Here is a 20085-nt window from a genome sequence, read left to right as displayed (position 1 = left end):
TTGACTATTGGTTGTTCTTATAGGCACTTTAGTATTGCCAGTGAAACAGTATAGCTTCCGTCCCTCTCCTCGCCCCTACCTGGGTTTGAACCAGGAACACATCGACAACAGCCACCCTCGAAGCATCGTTACCCATCGCTCCACAAAAGCTGCGGCCCTTGCAGAGCAAGGGGAACAACTACTTCAAGGTCTCAGAGCGAGTGACGTCACCGATTGAAACGCTATTAGCGCGCACCCCGCTAACTATCTAGCCATTTCACATCGGTTACAACAGCCTAATCTCGGGAGTTGATAGGCTTGAACTCATAAACGGCTCGGTGCTTGAAGCACAGCGAAGAGCTGCTGGCAAACGCACGAAAGTGCTGTTTGAATGAATGCTTACGAGCCTGCTGCTGCCTACCTCCGCTCAGTCAGACTGCAAATCATAGACTTAATTATAACATAACACATAGAAACACATTAACTTCTCTAGGGTAGGTGAGACGCTAACGTCCCACCAGGCCAACATCCTGTGAAACTGCAGAGAGCTAACATTTTAAATACACCATTCGTTGTATTAAACATTCTTGTAAATACATGTATCTTACATCATTTAAAAGATGAACGTCTTATTAATCCAGCCACTGTGTCAGATTTCAAAAAGGTTTACTGCAAAAGCAAATATGCGATTTTCTGAGGACGGCGCCCCACACACACAGGTATTACTAGCATTTTCCAACCAGACAGCATTAGCGTCACAACCAGACAGCATTAGCGTCACGAAAGTCAGAAATAACAATAAAATAAATCGCTTACCATTGAAGATCTTCCTCTGGTGGCAATGCCAAGTGTCCTAACTACACAGTGAATGTTCGTTTTGTTTGATAAAATAAATTTTTATAGCCTAACACGAAACATTTGTAAACCGGTTGCATCGTGATTTCCATCTCATTCAACTTTGGACGAAGCGTTCGTGGTAATTACACACACTAAACAAATGTTTATCCAGTCATGGTTGGTTTCATTGCAATCCTCTGGTTGTTACTAACACAACCATACATGATGGCTCTTTTCCCGGGACGTATTGACCGAAACAAACCGATTAGAAGACACCAATCAATGACCTCATTGCGCACCAATGGTAGGACCGGTCTATCGTTGATTGACTGTATTTTGGCCCAATGACCACTGATCATCTTGAAATCTAGCTTGGAAGATAGCCAATGAGCAGACCAGCCTTTGTCGAAAATTTTGGCATAAAAGAGGTTCATTCGCCATTGCAAATCCTACTTGACGGAGCCATGAGTGTAACGCATAGCAGTACATATTCAATAGCATTTTCAACAAGTTTATATATTTAAATTATGGCGAATAAATCAGGAAAAGCTAAAACAAAGTCTAGAGTCTGTGAACACCACAACCAGTGGTGTTCACCTGCCCAGATTCATCTCTGCAGGCGTGAATGTGCTTCAGGGCAAAAAGGGCACAGTAGGGAGACGTCGTTGTGCGCTTTGTCACAGGAAATGCCCCATCACCTGCACCACCTGTTCAGTAAGCCTCTGCTTTACAGCAGAAAGAGACTGCTATGGGCCATGGCACCAGCAGCACAATATTGTGTAGAGGACTGAGGGTCTTCACAATATTGTAAAGAGAACATGTGTAAATAGTTACCCTTGTTATTTGTTTGTTTATTATTATTTATTTTTATTATTTTTTTTTTTCATATATATATATTATAATTTTTTTGTTGGGGGGGGGGGGGTGTTAGAATAGCATTTATGTATTTTGTTTATAGTTATTTCCTTCAAAATGTATCACTGTACCAATTTGGCCACTTGGGTACATTTGTGTGGGACACCTGGGTGACTTCATGCTCAATGTCATTGAGCTCGCTCATTTTTGAAGTTATCTGTCTAAAACTTTGCTCAGCTATTGTTGCCATCTTATGATCTTCATTCAAATCATCCACAGCCTCCTATCTGTATGTTTGGCTGTTCTTGGTCATTTGAAAGATGATGCAGCAACAATAAAAAACAGAAAACGTATGTTTAATTCCTTGTATTTTATTCTACCAGATCTATTGTGTTATAGTCTCCTACATTCAATTCACATTTCCACAAAATTCAGAGTGTTTCCTTTCAAATTATACCAAGAATATGCATATCCTTGCTTCTGAGCCTGAGCTACAGGCAGTTAGATTAGGGTATGTCTTTAGGCGGAAATTGAGAAGGGGGGGTGCCCCAAAGTAGTTAACATGGTCAAATCCGGAAACTATCATTTAAAAAACAAAACGTTTATTTCAGTGAAATACAGAACCGTTCCGTATTTTATCTAACGGTTGGCATCCATTAGTCTAAATATTGCTGTTACATTGCACAACCTTCAATGTTATGTCATAATTATGTACAATTCTGGCAAATGAATTACTGTCTTTGTTAGGAATAAATGGTCTTCATACAGTTCGCAACGAGCCAGGCGGCCCAAACTGCTGCATATACCCTGACTGCTTGCACGGGACGCAAGAGAAGTAACACAATTTCCCTAGTTAAAAGAAATTCATGTTAGCAGGCAATATTAACTAAATATGCAGGTTTAAAAACATATACTTGTATATTGATTTTAAAGAAAGGCATTGATGTTTATGGTTAGGTACACAATGGTGCAACGACAGTGCTTTTTTCGCGAATGCGCTTGTTAAATCATCACCCGTTTGGCAAAGTAGGCTGTGATTCGATGAGAAATTAACAGGCACCGCATCGATTATATGCAACGCAGGACACGCTAGATAAACTAGTAATATCATCAACCATGTGTAGTTAACTAGTGATTATGTTAAGATTGATTGTTTTTTATAAGATAAGTTTAATGCTAGCTAGCAACTTACCTTGGCTTCTTGCTGCACTTGCGTAACAGGTAGTCAGCCTGCCACGCAGGCTCCTCATGGAGTGCAATGTAAGGCAGGTGGTTAGAGCGTTGGACTAATAACCGGAAGGTTGCAAGATCGAATCCCCGAGCTGACAAGGTAAACATCTGTCGTTCTGCCCCTGAACAAGGCAGTTAACCCACCGTTCCTAGGCCGTCATTGAAAATAAGAATGTGTTCTTAACTGACTTGCCTAGTTAAATAAAGGTGTAAAAAAAAATAAAAAATAATCGGCCACAATCAGTGTCCAAAAATATCGATTACCGATTGTTACGAAAACTTGAAATCAGCCCTAAATAATCGGCCAAGCCGATTAATCGGTCGACCTCTAGGAGACATGTTATTAAAGTCTGTTGTGTCCTTACAACAACATAAACAACAGCCAGGCCTGGCTGCAAAAATAGCCTGGTGTTTTCCTTTATAACCACCTAATAGGCTAGTTTTTCTTTTGTCATCAACCTTATTGCTAATGCTGTGTAATGTCCTTTGCGTGTAGATCTATGGAAGGAAAGATCGATATGACACTGATTAAACTTGGCTGGTTCTCTTTTGGTTAATTCGGTACATCCCCTCTCAATTTACTTTTCACCAGCTCTTGGCACTGTGTAAAGATATTCTATGGGTTTGTGCTTTTTAGAAGATAAGGTGGATACAAACTTCTAGAGAATGTTTGAAGCACAATTTTTCATTTTGTTTTCCATAATCATATAACTTTCGTTGGTTGGTGGAAGTGTAGGCTACCTTCTAGTACGTGTTATGTCCAAAAGGCTAACCAGAGAAAATACACTTTCAGCAGCAGTGTGTGACTCTTACCACATTGTGTGATTTATCAGAGGCTGTATTCTCTCCCCTGTGCTAGTGTTCAGTGAGTCCAGCCAGTCCGTGAGGTTATCAAGGTCTCCAATGTTTTCCTGAACTTTTCAACTCTTCAGATATGAGTGTCCATTGACAACACGCTGTTTCAGATCAAGAGCTGACCAAAAAGAACAGGTAATACCAAAATATCTAGGGTATCAGTGTATCATATTAGTTGTAAGGTCAGCAGCTCCACAGAGCTGAAGAGGCCATTCTGTTCTGTAATAAGTGAAGCCACGGCCAGTTGGTGCTCCTGACAGTTCTGTCTTAATTGGAGAGAGGGTGGTGGAACAGAGTGCTGGAACCCTCTAACCCTGATCTTCTCAGGGCAATGCTGTTGGTCTGATAGGTGGGCGTTGGCTAGGTGGGGAAACGCACTAATGATTTTGAGAGAGTTGTGAAGGGATTAGGGCTGTGATGAGCTGTGGGACATTCAGTGACAACCCCACCAGCTGCTGGTCTGGCCCAGGACAACAAGGAGACGGGCAGACCACTGCCTGAGGAAAGGGTGGGTGATGGTGGAGAGGATTTATTTTACCGTTATTTTACCAGGTAAGTTGACTGAGAACACGTTCTCATTTGCAGCAACGACCTGGGGAATAGTTACAGGGGAGAGGAGGGGGATGAATGAGCCAATTGTAAACTGGGGATTATTAGGTGACCATGATGGTTTGAGGGTCAGATTGGGAATTTAGCCAGGACACCGGGGTTAACACCCCTACTCTTACGATAAGTGCCATGGGATCTTTAATGACCTCAGAGAGTCAGGACACCCGTTTAACGTCCCATCCGAAAGACGCACCCTACACAGGGCAGTGTCCCCAATCACTGCCCTGGGGCATTAGGATATTTTTTAGACCAGAGGAAAGAGTGCCTCCTACTGGCCCTCCAACACCACTTCCAGCAGCATCTGGTCTCCCATCCAGGGACTGACCAGGACCAACCCTGCTTAGCTTCAGAAGCAAGCCAGCAGTGGTATGGTATGCTGCTTCTCTCGCTCGCTCGCTCGCTCGGCCTGTGTGTACACCTGCTTCAGTCCCTAGTTGCATTCTTAAAAAAAGAAAAACATGTATTGAATATTTCAAACATACAATATACTTGCAGTGAAGCCCCTCAACAACTACATCACATTAGTCATCTAATGGACTCCCATCCAGAGCGACACACAGAAGCAACCAGGGTCAACGCCCTGCTCAAGGGCACGTCGACAGATCTCCCACAAGATCAAAAATGGGGACCTGATCCAGCGATCCATCAGCCACCGGCCCAAGCTCCCAACCGCCAGGCGACCAGCCCCCCAAGATCCCCCCCACATTTCCCCAAGAGCTGCCCCTCAACTATCCGGGACCCCTCCCACAATAAAATAATCAATTTCCCACCTCCAAGACCCCCCCCCCAATGACCAAGAAAATGAACAAAAGCCAAGGAAAACAGAAAACAACAGTGCAAACAACAAAAGTCATAACAGAAAGGCGAACTGAATATGTTTGAGTGCATGTATAGCACTATTTGTGTGTGTGTGTGTATATATGCATGTGTACAAACACCTGCACGGATTCATCCACAGGCAAACCCTAGTTGCATTCTTCAAAGTTTGGCATATTCCAGATAGTTAATTGATGATAGACTTTGGACTGTAGTGTTAAGTGGTGAAGTGTGTTTTAATACAGGACTGGACAGATGCACAATTTTGATGTTGTTGGTTCCGTTTTTTGTGCTCCGTTTTATTTACTTAATTTGTTATGGATAGGACGCAGCATTTTCACATTTGGATGAAAAGCGTGCCCAGAGTAAACTGCCTGCTACTCAGTCCCAGTTGTTATTAGTAGATTTGGATAGAAAACACTCTGAAGTTTCTAAAAATGTTTGAATGATGTATGTGAGTATAACAGAACTCATATGGCAGGCGAAAACCTGAGAAATCCAACCAGGAAGTGGGAAATCTGAGGTTTGTAGGTTTTCAACTCTTAGTCTATCGAATACACAGTGTCTATGGGGTCATTTTGCACTTCCTAAGGCTTCCACTAGATCAACAGTCTTTAGAACCTTGTTTGATGCTTCTACTGTGAAGTGGTGGCGAATGAGAGTCAGAGGTCTGCCAGAATGCCTTGAGCTCGTGACGCTCGTTCACGTGAGAGCGAGCTCTGTTCCATTGCTTTTCTACAGACAAAGGAATTCTCCGGTTGTAACATTATTTAAGATTTATGGTCCCGTCGCTCCACTCCCCAGAGCGGTTATATAAAAACCTGTCAGACGGAAGGAAGCCAGTTACACAATAGTAGCGTCTCATGGATATCAGGACAGGCTACAGTTAGTGCTGATTTGGTCTCTGAGATGATGAGCGCAAGATCGTAGAAACCAGCACTGGCCAACCAGGAGTAGGTGTTGACACTGATCTAATGTCAGTTTTGTGTTTCCTCTAGTGGAAAAGGTTTGGATTCGGGGGGGGGGGGGGGGAAGCGGCTCCTAGATCTGTGCCTAAGGGCAACGTCGTGCTCCTATCCCCAGGGGTATTTTTGTCACCCTGAGGGAAATTAATTGGCTGACTATACATTCTTTTTTTCATTTAACTACGCAATGACGGCCTACCCTAGGCCAAACCCAGACGACGCTAGGCCAGTGGTGCACTGCCCTATGGGACTCCCAATCACGGCCAGATGTTCGAATCCAGGCTGTTTCACCAGAGGACCTCTATACCAGGCAGTGTCAGAGGAAGGCCCTAAAAATTGCCAAAGACTCTAGCCATCCTAGTCATAGACTGTTCTCTCTGCTACCGCACGGCAAGCGGTACCAGAGCGCCAAGTCTCGGTCCAAAAGGCTTCTTAACAGCTTCTACCCTCAAAGCCATAAGACTGCTGAACAGCTAATCAAATGGCTACCCAAACTATTTGCATTGACCCCCCCCCCCCCACCCATTTTTACACTGCTGCTACTCATCATTTATCTATGCATAGTCACTTTACCCCTACCTACATTTACATATTACATCAACTAACCTGTACCCCCGCACATTGACTCAGTACTGGTACCCCTTATATATAGCCTCGTTATTATTATTTTATTGTTTCGCTTTCATTTTTTATTTTTTTACTTCAGTTTATTTTGTAAATATTTTCTTAACTCTTATTTTTCTTAAAACTGCATTGTTGGTTAATAATGGCTGGGGGCGCTATTTTCACGTTCGGATGAAAAGCGTGCCCAGAGTAAACTGCCTGCTACTCAGGCCCAGATGCTAAGATATGCATATTATTAGTAGATTTGGATAGAAAACACGCAGAAGTTTCTAAAACTGTTTGAATGATGTCTGTGAGTATAACAGAACTCATATGGCAGGCGAAAACCTGAGAAAAATCCAACCAGGAAGTGGGAAATCTGAGGTTTGTAGGTTTTCCAAGTCTTTGCCTATCCAAGATACAGTGTACATTTGGTCTGATTGCACTTCTTAAGGCTTCCAGTAGATGTCAACAGTCTTTAGAACCTTGTTTCAGGCTTCTACTGTGAAGGGGGAGCGAACAAGAGCTGTTTGAACGAGGTGTCTGGCAGAATGCCATTAGTTTAGTCACGCGCGCGGCCGTGAGAGCGAGCTCTGTTCCATTGCTTTTCTACAGACAAAGGAATTCTCCGGTTGTAACATTATTTAAGATTTATGTTAAAAACATCCTAAAGATTGATTCTATACTTCGTTTGACATGTTTCTACGAACTGTAATATTACTTTTCGTCTGAACCTTTGCCTGGACCTGCCCGGAGTAATTTGGACAAATTATGGACTTTATTGAACAAATCAAACATTTATTGTGGAACTGGGATTCCTGGGAGTGCATTCTGATGAAGATCAACAAAGGTAAGTGAATATTTATAATGCTATTTCTGACTTATGTTGACTCCAACATGGCGGATATCTTTTGGGGTTGTGTTGGTCTCTGAGCGCCGTACTCAGATTATTGCATGGTGTGCTTTTTCCGTAAAGTTTTTTAAAAATCTGACACAACGGTTGCATTAAGGAGAAGTATATCTTTAAATCTGTGAATAACACTTGTATCTTTTATCAATGTTTATTATCAGTATTTCTGTAAATTGACGTGGCTCTGTGCAAATTAACGGGATGTTTTGGAGGCAAAGCCAAATGTAAACTGAGGTTTTTGGATATAAATATGAACTTGATCGAACAAAACATGCATGTATTGTGTAACATGTTGTCCCGGGAGTGTCATCTGATGAAGAATTAATTTGATCAATATTTCTGCTTTTTGTGACTCCTCTCTTTTGTTGGAAAATCGCTGTATGCTTTATGTGACTAGTTGCTGACCTAACATAATGATATGTTCTGCTTTTGCCGAAAAGCTTTTTTGAAATCGGACACTGTGGTGGGATTAACCTCTCTTGGGTACGTGAGACATTAGCGTCCAACCTCTTCAACAGCCAGTGAAACTGCTGGGCGCCAAATTCAAATACAGAAATACTCATTATAAAAATTCAGAAAACAAAACATATTTTACATAGGTTTAAAGATGAACTTCTTGTGAATCCAACCACGGTGTCAGATTTAAAAAATGCTTTACGGCAAAAGCAAACCTTACGATTATTTGAGAACATAGCCCAGCAGACAAATCATTACAATCAGTAACCAGCCAAGTAGAAGAGTTACACAAGTCAGAAATAGAGATAAAATTAATCCCTTACCTTTGATGATCTTCATATGGTTGCACTCAGCAGACAATCATTTACTCAATAAATGTTCCTTTTGTTCGATAGTCTCTTTATATCCAAAAACCTCTTTTGTCTTCTTCAGTAATCCACAGGCTCAAACGCAGGCAGACAAAAAATTGTATCTGTAAAGTTCATAGAAACATGTCAAACGATGTTTATATTCAATCCTCAGGTTGTTTTTAGCCTAAATAATCAAGAAAGGCACTCTCTCGGTCTCGCGCATGAAAAAGCTCTGACACTTTAGGGTCCACTCATTCAGACTGCTCTTAATTCTTCATTTTTCAGAATACAAGCCTGAAAAAAATTCTAAAGACTGTTGACATCTAGTGGAAGGCATAGGAACTGCAATTTGAGGCCTAAGTCAATGGATACTGTAGTGGCATTGAATAGAAAACTATAAAACCAAAAAAAAACGACTTCCCGAATGGATTTTTCTCAGGTTTTTGCCTGCCAAATCAGTTCTGTTATACTCACAGACACGATTTTAACCGTTTTGGAAACTTTACATTGTTTTCTATCCAAATCTACCAGTTGTAGATTTGAGGTAGCGGTCCTGCTGCTGTGTTGTTGCCCTCCTACGGCCTCCTCCACGTCTCCTGATGTACTGGCCTGTCTCCTGGTAGCGCCTCCATGCTCTGGACACTACGCTGACAGACACAGCAAACCTTCTTGCCACAGCTCGCATTGATGTGCCATCCTGGATGAACTGCACTACCTGAGCCACTTGTGTGGGTTGTAGACTCCGTCTCATGCTACCACTAGAGTGAGAGCACCGCCAGCATTCAAAAGTGACCAAAACATCAGCCAGGAAGCATAGGAACTGAGAAGTGGTCTGTGGTCACCATCTGCAGAATCACTCCTTTTTTGGGGGTGTCTTGCTAATTGCCTATAATTTCCACTTTTTGTCTATTCCATTTGCACAACAGCATGTGAAATTTATTGTCAATCAGTGTTGCTTCCTAAGTGGACAGTTTGATTTCATAGAAGTGTGATTGACTTGGAGTTACATTGTGTTGTTTAAGTGTTCCCTTTATTTTTTTGAGCAGTGTATATAGTTAATCTGTAGTCTAGGACCCTATAAATGTGGAGGGGGAGGGGTCTTATAGCCCTTCCCCTTCTATTAATACAACATAAGCATAATCAATTATAATACATCAAACATTTGGTGCAGCCCCTATCATGACCCCAACAATGTACAGAAGCTAACTAAAGCATTATCCTATGAGATTGAGGAGTGTGTGAATACTAGGCGGAATTGGTTCTCTAGGCTAAAACGCTCTCGACACATTTCAATAGATATTGCCAAGTGTGCCTTCTGGCGTGTGGTAGCGTGTTTGCATGATGTGTGTATATGATGGGTAATTGGTGGGTTCTTCCTCACACCTCTTATCTTGCTTCCACAGAATTGCCATGTGAAATAAGTGTAATTCAAAGTGTTCAATAAGTGCATTCAATAAATCTCATGCAAATTATTCAATTTGGATTTTTTTTAATTGAAGGATTGGATACCATTTAGCCTGAGGACTGTTGATGTGTAAAAGTAGTATTTCTGTGGATTTTGACTGGGCTAATGTAGTTTGAATTGTCGTGCCTTACTGTAGCATCATTAATTCTGCAGACATAATCCTGTAGCCAGTCCAACAAATTGCCTTCATTCCTTTAATATTGTACAAGATTACATTATATACTGTAGCGCAATAAATTAGACATGAACAGAACATTTATATCATTTATTTCGGCAATGGCAGCAGTCAATTGTGTAGCTACTAATGAAACATTGTTCTTAACCTCTGCAAGACGATGTTCCAAGTACTCAGCTAGAATGTCTCTACATCTACTTTCTGAGTTCAAAGTCTTGCTCTGCTCTAGATGTCCACATGGATTCCCTTCCAGTGGATTCCTTTCCAGTGAACTTCAAATGCCTGCATCCTTGATTTGATAGACCCAGCCCTCAGGGGTTGGTGTGGAATTAGCTCATTCCTCTACCGAGCTGCAGTCAGGAGCTACTGTAGATGGGACAGCAGTAGGGCAGGGGAGTTCTGGAGCCTAATAATATTATCATCATCATGGTGTTAGTGAATCATTCATTTATAATGTGCCCCATCTGTCTGTCCTCCTATTACCTTGCTGGTGCACTTGGATCCAACGTTCCCCTTCTCTGTTTAAAACAGGGAGTTAAACCTGATAATGAGTTTACAGTATATGTGGATGTTCTAGTTTAGCATCACTACATTCATTATAATTTGCCTGCCTGTGATTTTTTTAATTTTATGACCGTCTCGTGGGACTGCTCTTTAGCTTGCTGACCTGCAGTAAAGGTGGACTGTTCTGTGCTCCATGCTAGGTTTGTGTGTGATATCTTCCGTGCAGCCGAATGCTGGTAGGTCTATCTATAGTCATAATGACACTATAAAAGCCTGGACTCCTAGTAGGCATGGGTAGAGGCACACGCTATAATGATGTTGGTACTGGGAGGTAACGAGAGGAAATGGCCCCACAAGAGAAAAGCCAATACAATCATAAAACACTACACTCCTGACTGCTGGCTGGTTAGATGGAGCCACTGGAGAATAGTAGAGAATACTCTGCTAGCCTTGGAGCTAGCAAGTAGGAAGGAAATTGGATTACTTGCAAGCACCTTTTGAGGAGTAGACCCATTTAGGCACAGCACAGCAAGATGGCCTTGAACATATACAAATATATTGCGTCACCAAAATTAAACTCGTTATACCTAAACTGGTCAGTAGAAAGCTACTGTGATGTAACGAGTAGAGCTCTTTTCTAACCATCTTGAAATATTAATTTAAAGATGCGCTATGCACAAATCGCTCTGCATTTCCTGGTTGCTAAAATTCTAATAGTTAATTTGACTAACCATGCAAGTGTAGTGTAGAGAATCATTGTACCATCTAAACCTCTGAAATACCTTTTCAAAAACCAAAGATATTGTATTTTCAGATGTTTGAAGCTGGTGTACAAAACCTAAAGTAAAAGATGCAAAAAGTAAACTTAAGAACAGGAAGCATAAAAATAGCACATACAGAACATATCTACTGCTTTCAGTGAGAATGACACAACACACATTTCTATGTGAATTTGGTCAGGTTACACCAGAGAAGTTACATATTGCAGTTTTAACAATTTAGAATATGGCGTTTGTTCGACTGTACATGCAAATATGCTATTTAAGTGATGACATGTCTGCAATCTACTCATATTTGGTCCTGAGAGACAGTGGAGGATCCTCTCAGATTTTTAGCAGTAACACGCGGGTTTATGGTTCCACAGAAGATAATTATCCCCTGATCCTTTTCATCCCTCTATTTTTAGCCTCTGTTGGTCAATGAGGCTTAGGCTATGATGTATTCCATCCTTATTCAGCTGTCTGCCTGCCTAGTGCCCTTCAGACAAGCAGTACAGCAATTTTTATGACATTTCAAAAAATATATATACATTTTTCTTCTCGGTAGAGGAAAGTAATTTCCTCACCCCGCTCCCACTAGCAGAGTACAAGGCTGAATGAGTCGGCTCTGTTGGGCTTGAAAACCTCCCATTCAATACAATCTAAAACCTTTTATTTCCTCTCAGACCCATTAAATACTATACTTTTACAAAAAATATTCCTGACCCCTCTTGACTGGAAGATAATATTGACCATTTAACCTCACTTGGACACATCTTGTGATAAATATAATAAAAAGGTTGCATCCCTCATTTCCCTCATTTTTTAATGGAAGTTCAAATATCATTAAAAATTATATGATTCAACGGACTACTAGATCTATTACGCTCAGTACATTTTGAGTTGGTTCCTTGTTTCGACTGTAGTCAGAAAGCAGTTTTTAATGCTATGTTGTCGGCCCTGGCCTGAAGGCGTATGTTCCTCCCTAAATAAAGCAAGCCTTGCAGAATGCAAATGTGATGTCATCAGGCAGGCAGGCCGTGTCATGCCAGACATCTCTGATTTTGATCAGCTCCTAAACAGCAGCAGAGAAGAACAGTGAGACTGGATTAAGGTTCAGTCATACTGTACACGTTGCACATACTATACATGATGCTGGCTTGGCTGAATATTAATTGAAGGAAAAAATGTGACAGCCAGCCTAATAATGCTCAAAACACGTTTGAAATTATGTTAATTTGAAGCTTGAATTGCACATTATTTACGTACACATTTATTGCACATTGTATGCAATCTTTGCCACTCACATAACTGGCCTGGCAACTTGATTAGCTCCCAAACAACCAGGTTAAAAGGATCCCCAATGTTTTCTCTCCTTTGTTGTCCAAACACTACCTACTAATTGACCATCCAGTCCCCTCTCCCAGGGGTGTCACCTCTGTAATCCATTTTGCCATCAGCACGTGAACAATGTCACCTTGCATGACCTCAAGGTGTCCCTCTCCCAGGTGTTTCTGGGTAGTCATTAAAAGCCAGGGGGACAGGGCCAGAACAGTTGGATCAGTCAGCAGGGCTGCCAGTCAGACCCTAGCCTGCACCACAGGGACCACCTCCCTACCACAGGGTTAACCCTATAGTTACCTTGATGTCTGGCTTTCTCACGTTGCAATCAATATGAGATTTGGAAGTGTAGCCATGTGAAACTAACCCTATGGTAACTGTTCTGGAGTCTGTATTACTATGATTTCTGAACAAGTGATTTTCTTAGTACGGTCATAGAAGGAAGTAGTAAATATTCTAGATCAGAAAATAGAGAATAGCCTAATCTTCATGACTAATGTTCAAACTTAGACGTCAAACAGTAACAAGGTTCTGGTCTATATAATAATAATAATAATAATTTAACATATGTTGTTTCCCCGATTTTTATAATTACTTATCCGGAAGAGATTGATGGCTAAAAATAATCACCACCTACAAATCCCACATGCTTCCTTCCCTCATACTACTATAATCTCAATCCCTGCCCCAAATCACCAAATCTGCCCCATCCTGTTACGTAATAATCCTCATACCATCCCAAACATGTGCTTTAGTGTCCCCCTAGTTAAACTGCTGTTTGGCCTGGGCTGAACTCCACATAAACACATTTAGGCTCTCCTCTCAAGTGCCCAGGGAGATGGGCAGAAGGTATACAAGGGGCTCAGGCTGGTATCTGTCACCACCCAGCCATTAGACCTGGCCCTGTCTGACACCCTGTGCTACTGCCAGCTGATGCCCTCCATGGAACAGTCATCCAAGGTGAACGTCCAGACAGCTTTGTTTGTGCTCTCATATCACCTTGATATCTCCTGTCAAAGCAATGCTAAGTACAGGGTCAACTGGGTCTTATTCTGGATGGTGCAATGTAAGAACATTATTAGAGAAAGAAATGTTATGTATAGAGCTGGAACAAGTGTTTTATTTTGTATTTTTATAATTTTTTTTGCAAATCAGACAGTCATGTCAGTTATATTTTTTACATCTCTATCTAAGTGTTCTCCAGTCCTCCAGACTCTGAGTATGCCTGATTGTGCTAATTTGTGGGCTGGTGTACAAATACAGTGTGAAGAGCAGCCAGTCTTGCTGTCTTTGAAAAGCTCACGTTTTGTGCATTGTCTTCCAAGTTGTGTGCATGTCCGCATGCTAACATTATATCTTGTATCTCTTTTATTAGAGCTCTTATTACAGCTTGCGGTGGCATTGGAAGGCTGACCAATAGTAGGCTCATGGTTTCATTGGCTATTTAAGTTAATGTGAGTAATTACTTGATAGGGATGACAGTGGATTGGGGGGATGTGAGCTTTGAGCCCCCCTGCTTTTTTACTGAGACCATGTCGCCCTATGACAGTTCAGATCTAATTTTATTTGTCATATACACGTGTTTTATTTGTCACATACACTGCATACTGCCTCTACCTCTGCTGATACCAGACATGTGGTTCTCTCTTTTTAATCAGTTGCAAAGCGGCTTGAATGGTTTGTCTTTGGTCATGCAGGCTTTGTGAATGTGTACACAAAGTGGAAGTGTGAAATTATTTAGTAACAGAATTGACAGTACATTCACTATAAAACATGAGCATTATTGTATTGACTTGTTCTCCAGACCATTCCTCATTTGTTTGTGGTTTACCACCTTAATCTGATGCAGCTAGCGAATGGTGTTTTAAATGTTTGTCATGACTCCAGGTTTGAGCCATCAGTTTGTGTGCCGGCATTGGCTGCACCGTCATCAGTCTCTCTACATCCAGATTATAGTCTTTGGCTCTCACGTTGGCTGGATTAGGGCAGATTGCCCAATGATGACTCTGCCGGATATTTAGGAGACTATTGTTGCTTGCATTTGTGTTGTCAGTGTTGATTGTGATGTTGACGTATGGGGGTAATGTTAAGTGGTGTGCCAGTCTGGGGTGGAGAAAGCACTTTCTCATCAGCCCTTTGCTCATACAGTGAATGTACCAATAGTATTCCAATGTTTCCTCACCTGTTTCAACACAACACTGACCAAAGTGCTTTATGTTAATCTGATGATATTTGACTAATTGTACTGTGGTAAAGGTAATAATCCTTCCTTTGTGTGTTTTGATTCCCAGTGGGAGTTCCTGTGGTCTCTCATCCTCTTCTTCACCTTCTCTCTGCTCCTGGTTTGGTTCTACTTCTGGTGGGAGGCACACAACGACTACAATGAGTTCAACTGGTGAGTCCTGTTGTACCGTGTGTGTGCTAGTTATACAACTCATAGATTAATGTCTCTCAGTATATCGGCGTCATCCGTCAGTGTTCTGTTCACTAAATGATCCTATGACCGTCCCCTACATTGATTCTCTGGCAATTACTTAGATTCATGTTTTACTTTTAAAAGCTGCCATTTTGTCTCCGTATGTTTTTGCCTAAACTGAAAATGCTAACTCTAGAGTTTTTTTTTTATTGGTTGGCCAACACATTTTGGGATAATCCTCTTCCCTAATATGGGTGAGGATGTATGGGCCTTAGGGCATCTATCACTGCAGATTATTGTGAGCATGATTACATAAAGCAGGAATACCCTTTGACCCCAAATCACCTCTCAGATTATTCCATTCATGTCTTCCCCACAGTTACCATAAAACCAATTATACTTGGAGACAATTCAGGTGTTGGTTTTGCCATGAGACAAGAGACATTGCGTAGTCAATTGAAGAATATACTACCACTGAAATTATGAATTGGGTTTATTTAGCTGAGCTTTTGACCAAGCTCTTGACCAAGTCCTCAAAGCCTTCTACATTGAATGTACACGCTATGTCCCAGAGTCCACTATGATATGAGAAACTCCTACATGGCAGTATGTGCCTCTAAGCTTTAGTCCAGCCAGATCCGTGTGTACTGTAGTTTCATAGTGTTCAGTGGCATTTAATTCACGCTGGGCTGTCAGACCAGACAGGCACACGGTCAGGTCAGCTTGTGTCTGACAATCATTCTCACCCAGATAACAGAGACTAAAAACTAAGTTCTCGTACACACCAACAGCGTTTGCTGGCCGAGAGCACTTTGCACCTCAGAGTGTAATTTGCAAACCGAGCTCATACCGATTTTACATCTAGAATTGCGTGAAAAATGTTGGCAGTCAGACGTCTACAAACACATTTGGTGCAATGTGTGCGTGCCTTGAGAGAGAGAGCAAAGCTTTGTTTCTTCTTGTAAGGGGCAATTTGCTTTGTCCCCCCAAGGTCATTCCCCTCACTCTCTCTGTTCGCCACCGCCTTTCTCTTCCTCTCATTAGTGCTCAATGTCACCTCTGCTTCCCCCATCATCCTTTGCTCTGTATTTCTCTCCCTGCCCCTTCATCCCACTTTCTCCATCTCCTTTCATTCTCTTATCTCTCTGCTCCTCTTCTCCTCTCTCCTATTAATTTTCTCATCACTCTCTCTACACACTCTCTAAAAGGCGTCAGCATGCTTCAGTTCGGCTGGTGCCTAGCTGAACTCAGCTAAATCAAATAAAATCTTATTGGTCTCATGCGACAAATACAACCGTTGTAGAACTTACTGTGCAATGCTTACTTGCAAGCCCTTAACTTCTTACGGCTGAAATCCCGTTAACGGGATTGATTTGACAACAGCCAGTGGAAGTGCAGGGCGCCAAATTCAAACAACAGAAATCTCATAATTAAAATTCGTCAAACATACAAGTATTATACAGCATTTTAAAGAAACTTGTTGTTAATCCCACCACAGTGTCCGATTTCAAAAAGGTTTTACGACAAAAGCACACCATCTGATTATGTTAGGTCAGCGCCTAGTCACAGAAAAACACAGCCTTTTTCCAGCCAAAGAGAGGAGTCAGAAAAAGCAGAAATAAAGATAAAATGAATCACTAACCTTTGATCTTCATCAGATGGCACTCATAGGACTTCATGTTACACAATACATGTATGTTTTGTTCGATAAAATTCATATTTATATCCAAAAATCTCAGTTTACATTGGCGCGTTATGTTCAGTAATGTTTTGCTTGTAAATCCAGCCAAAGTGTCCGATTTTCAAAAAGGTTTTACGACGAAAGCACACCAAACTATGTTAGGTATGAGTCACAGAAAAAGACAGCCCTTTTTCCAGCCAAAGAGAGCAGTAACAAAAAGCAGAAACAGAGATAAAATGAATCGCTAACCTTTGATGATCTTCATCACATGACACTCAAATTCATGTTACACAATACATGTATGTTTTGTTCGGTAAAGTTCATATTTATATAATATATATTTATCTCACTTGGCAAAAAGCCTGAGAAAATGCAGAGCGCCATATTCAAATGAATTACTATAAAATCAAACTTTCATTAAATCAAACATGAAAGATACCCAATTAAAGCTACACTGGTTGTGAATCCAGCCAACATGTCAGAATTCAAATTGGCTTTTCGGCGAAAGCATACGATGCTATTATCTGAGGATAGCACCATTGTAAACCAACAGAGATAAGCATGTTCCAATCCTGCAGGCACGACACAAAACGCAGAAATAAAAATATAATTCATGCCTCACCTTTGACGAGCTTCTGTTGTTGGCACTCCAATATGTCCCATAAACATCACAAATGGTCCTTTTGTTCGATTAATTCCGTCGATATATATCCAAAATGTCAATTTATTTGGCGCGTTTGATCCAGAAAAACACAGGTTCCAACTTGCTCAAACGTGACGACAAAATATCTCAAAGGTTACCTGTAAACTTACCTGTAAACTAAATGTCAAACTACTTTTGTAATACAACTTTAGGTATATTTTAACGTTAATAATCGATAAAATTGAAGACTGGATGATCTGTGTTCAATACAGGATTAAAACCAACCGTAGCATGCCTTCTCGTCATGCGCTTCTATCTCACAGGACACCTAGAGTGACTCGACTTCAAGATGGCCATATTTTTTCATTACACAAAGGAATAACCTCAACCAATTTCTCTAGACTGTTGACATCCAGGGGAAGCCGTAGGAACTGGAAGCAAGTCGCTTAGAAATCTGGTTTCCCAATGAAAAATCATTGAAAAGAGTGACCTCAAAAAAAAAAAAAATCTGAATGGTTTGTCCTCGGGGTTTCGCCTGCTAAATAAGTTATGTTATACTCACAGACATGATTCAAACAGTTTTATAAACTTCAGAGTGTTTTCTATCCAAATCTACTAATAATATGCATATCTTATTTACTGCGGATGAGTAGCTGGCAGTTTAATTTGGGTATGCTTTTCATCCAAATGTGAAAATGCTGCCCCTTACCCTAGAGAAGTTAAGTTCTGCTTTTCTGATGTATCAAATACTTATGTCATGCAATAAAATGCAAATGAATTACTTAAAAATCATACAATGTGATTTTCAGGATTTTTGTTTTAGATTCCATCTCTCACAGTTGAAGTGTACCTATGATAAAAAATTACAGACCTCTACATGCTTTGTGAGTAGGAAAACCTGCAAAATCGGCAGTGTCTCAAATACTTGTTCTCCCCACTGTACTTCTCCTTAATGCAACCGCTGTGTCAGATTTCAAAAAGCTTTATGGCAAAAGCACACCATGCGATAATCTGAGTACAGTGCTCAGCCACCATACAGATACCCGCCATGTTGTGGGAGTCAACAAAAGTCAGAAATACCATTATAAATATTCACTTACCTTTGATCTTCATCGAAATGCACTCCCAGGAATCCCAGTTCCACAATAAATGTTTGTTTTGTTCGATAAAGTCCATAATTTATGTCCAAATACTTCCTTTTCGTTCGCACGTTTAGTACAGTAATCCAAATGCACAACGTGCGAGCACTAAGTCCAGACGAAAAGTCAAAAAAGTTAATACAGTTCGTAGAAACATATCAAACGATGTATAGAATCAATCTATAGGATGTTTTTTATCATAAATCTTCAATAATGTTTCAACCGGACAATTCCTTTGTCTTTAGAAAGGAAAAGGAACAGAGCTCGCTCTCACGGCCGCGCGCGTGACTAAACTAATGGCATTCTGCCAGACACCTCGTTCAAACAGCTCTTATTCGCTCCCCCTTCACAGTAGAAGCCTGAAACAAGGTTCTATAGACTGTTGACATCTACTGGAAGCCTTAAGAAGTGCAATCAGACCAAATTTACACTGTATCTTGGATAGGCAAAGACTTGGAAAACCTACAAACCTCAGATTTCCCACTTCCTGGTTGGATTTTTCTCAGGTTTTCGCCTGCCATATGAGTTCTGTTATACTCACAGACATCATTCAAACAGTTTTAGAAACTTCTGCGTGTTTTCTATCCAAATCTACTAATAATATGCATATCTTAGCATCTGGGCCTGAGTAGCAGGCAGTTTACTCTGGGCACGCTTTTCATCCGAACGTGAAAATAGCGCCCCCAGCCATTGTTAACCAACAATGCAGTTTTAAGAAAAATAAGAGTTAAGAAAATATTTACAAAATAAACTGAAGTAAAAAAATAAAAAATGAAAGCGAAACAATAAAATAATAATAACGAGGCTATATATAAGGGGTACCAGTACTGAGTCAATGTGCGGGGGTACAGGTTAGTTGATGTAATATGTAAATGTAGGTAGGGTTAAAGTGACTATGCATAGATAAATGATGAGTAGCAGCAGTGTAAAAAATGGGGGGGGGGGGGGTCAATGCAAATAGTTTGGGTAGCCATTTGATTAGCTGTTCAGCAGTCTTATGGCTTTGAGGGTAGAAGCTGTTAAGAAGCCTTTTGGACCGAGACTTGGCGCTCTGGTACCGCTTGCCGTGCGGTAGCAGAGAGAACAGTCTATGACTAGGATGGCTAGAGTCTTTGGCAATTTTTAGGGCCTTCCTCTGACACTGCCTGGTATAGAGGTCCTCTGGTGAAACAGCCTGGATTCGAACATCTGGCCGTGATTGGGAGTCCCATAGGGCAGTGCACCACTGGCCTAGCGTCGTCTGGGTTTGGCCTAGGGTAGGCCGTCATTGCGTAGTTAAATGAAAAAAGAATGTATAGTCAGCCAATTAATTTCCCTCAGGGTGACAAAAATACCCCTGGGGATAGGAGCACGACGTTGCCCTTAGGCACAGATCTAGGAGCCGCTCCCCCCCCCCCCCCCCCCCCCCCCCCCCCCCGAATCCAAACCTTTTCCACTAGAGGAAACACAAAACTGACATTAGATCAGTGTCAACACCTACTCCTGGTTGGCCAGTGCT

At 41.3% G+C, this 20085-nt stretch overlaps 1 protein-coding gene across 3 annotated transcripts in view; it reads left to right on the top strand.

Annotated features, from left to right (window-relative positions):
• The window catches only part of LOC129831837 (glycerophosphodiester phosphodiesterase domain-containing protein 5-like), a 127340-nt gene that overhangs the window by 70324 nt on the left and 36931 nt on the right, over positions 1–20085 (top strand). For all 3 annotated transcript variants that reach the window (XR_008755820.1, XM_055895331.1, XM_055895332.1), the window contains exon 3: positions 15000–15103. Coding sequence is in view for 2 of the 3 variants with exons in the window: in XM_055895331.1 (XP_055751306.1) it covers positions 15000–15103 (104 nt within the window). In the remaining variant the exon portion in view is untranslated. The remainder of the gene's footprint in view (positions 1–14999; positions 15104–20085) is intronic.

This window comes from Salvelinus fontinalis, chromosome 33 (genome assembly GCF_029448725.1).
Source record: "Salvelinus fontinalis isolate EN_2023a chromosome 33, ASM2944872v1, whole genome shotgun sequence".
In the NCBI taxonomy this organism is placed as follows: Eukaryota; Metazoa; Chordata; class Actinopteri; order Salmoniformes; family Salmonidae; genus Salvelinus; species Salvelinus fontinalis.
The sequence above is the reverse complement of the archived record's forward strand: the minus strand, read 5'-3'. Positions and strand labels throughout refer to the sequence as shown.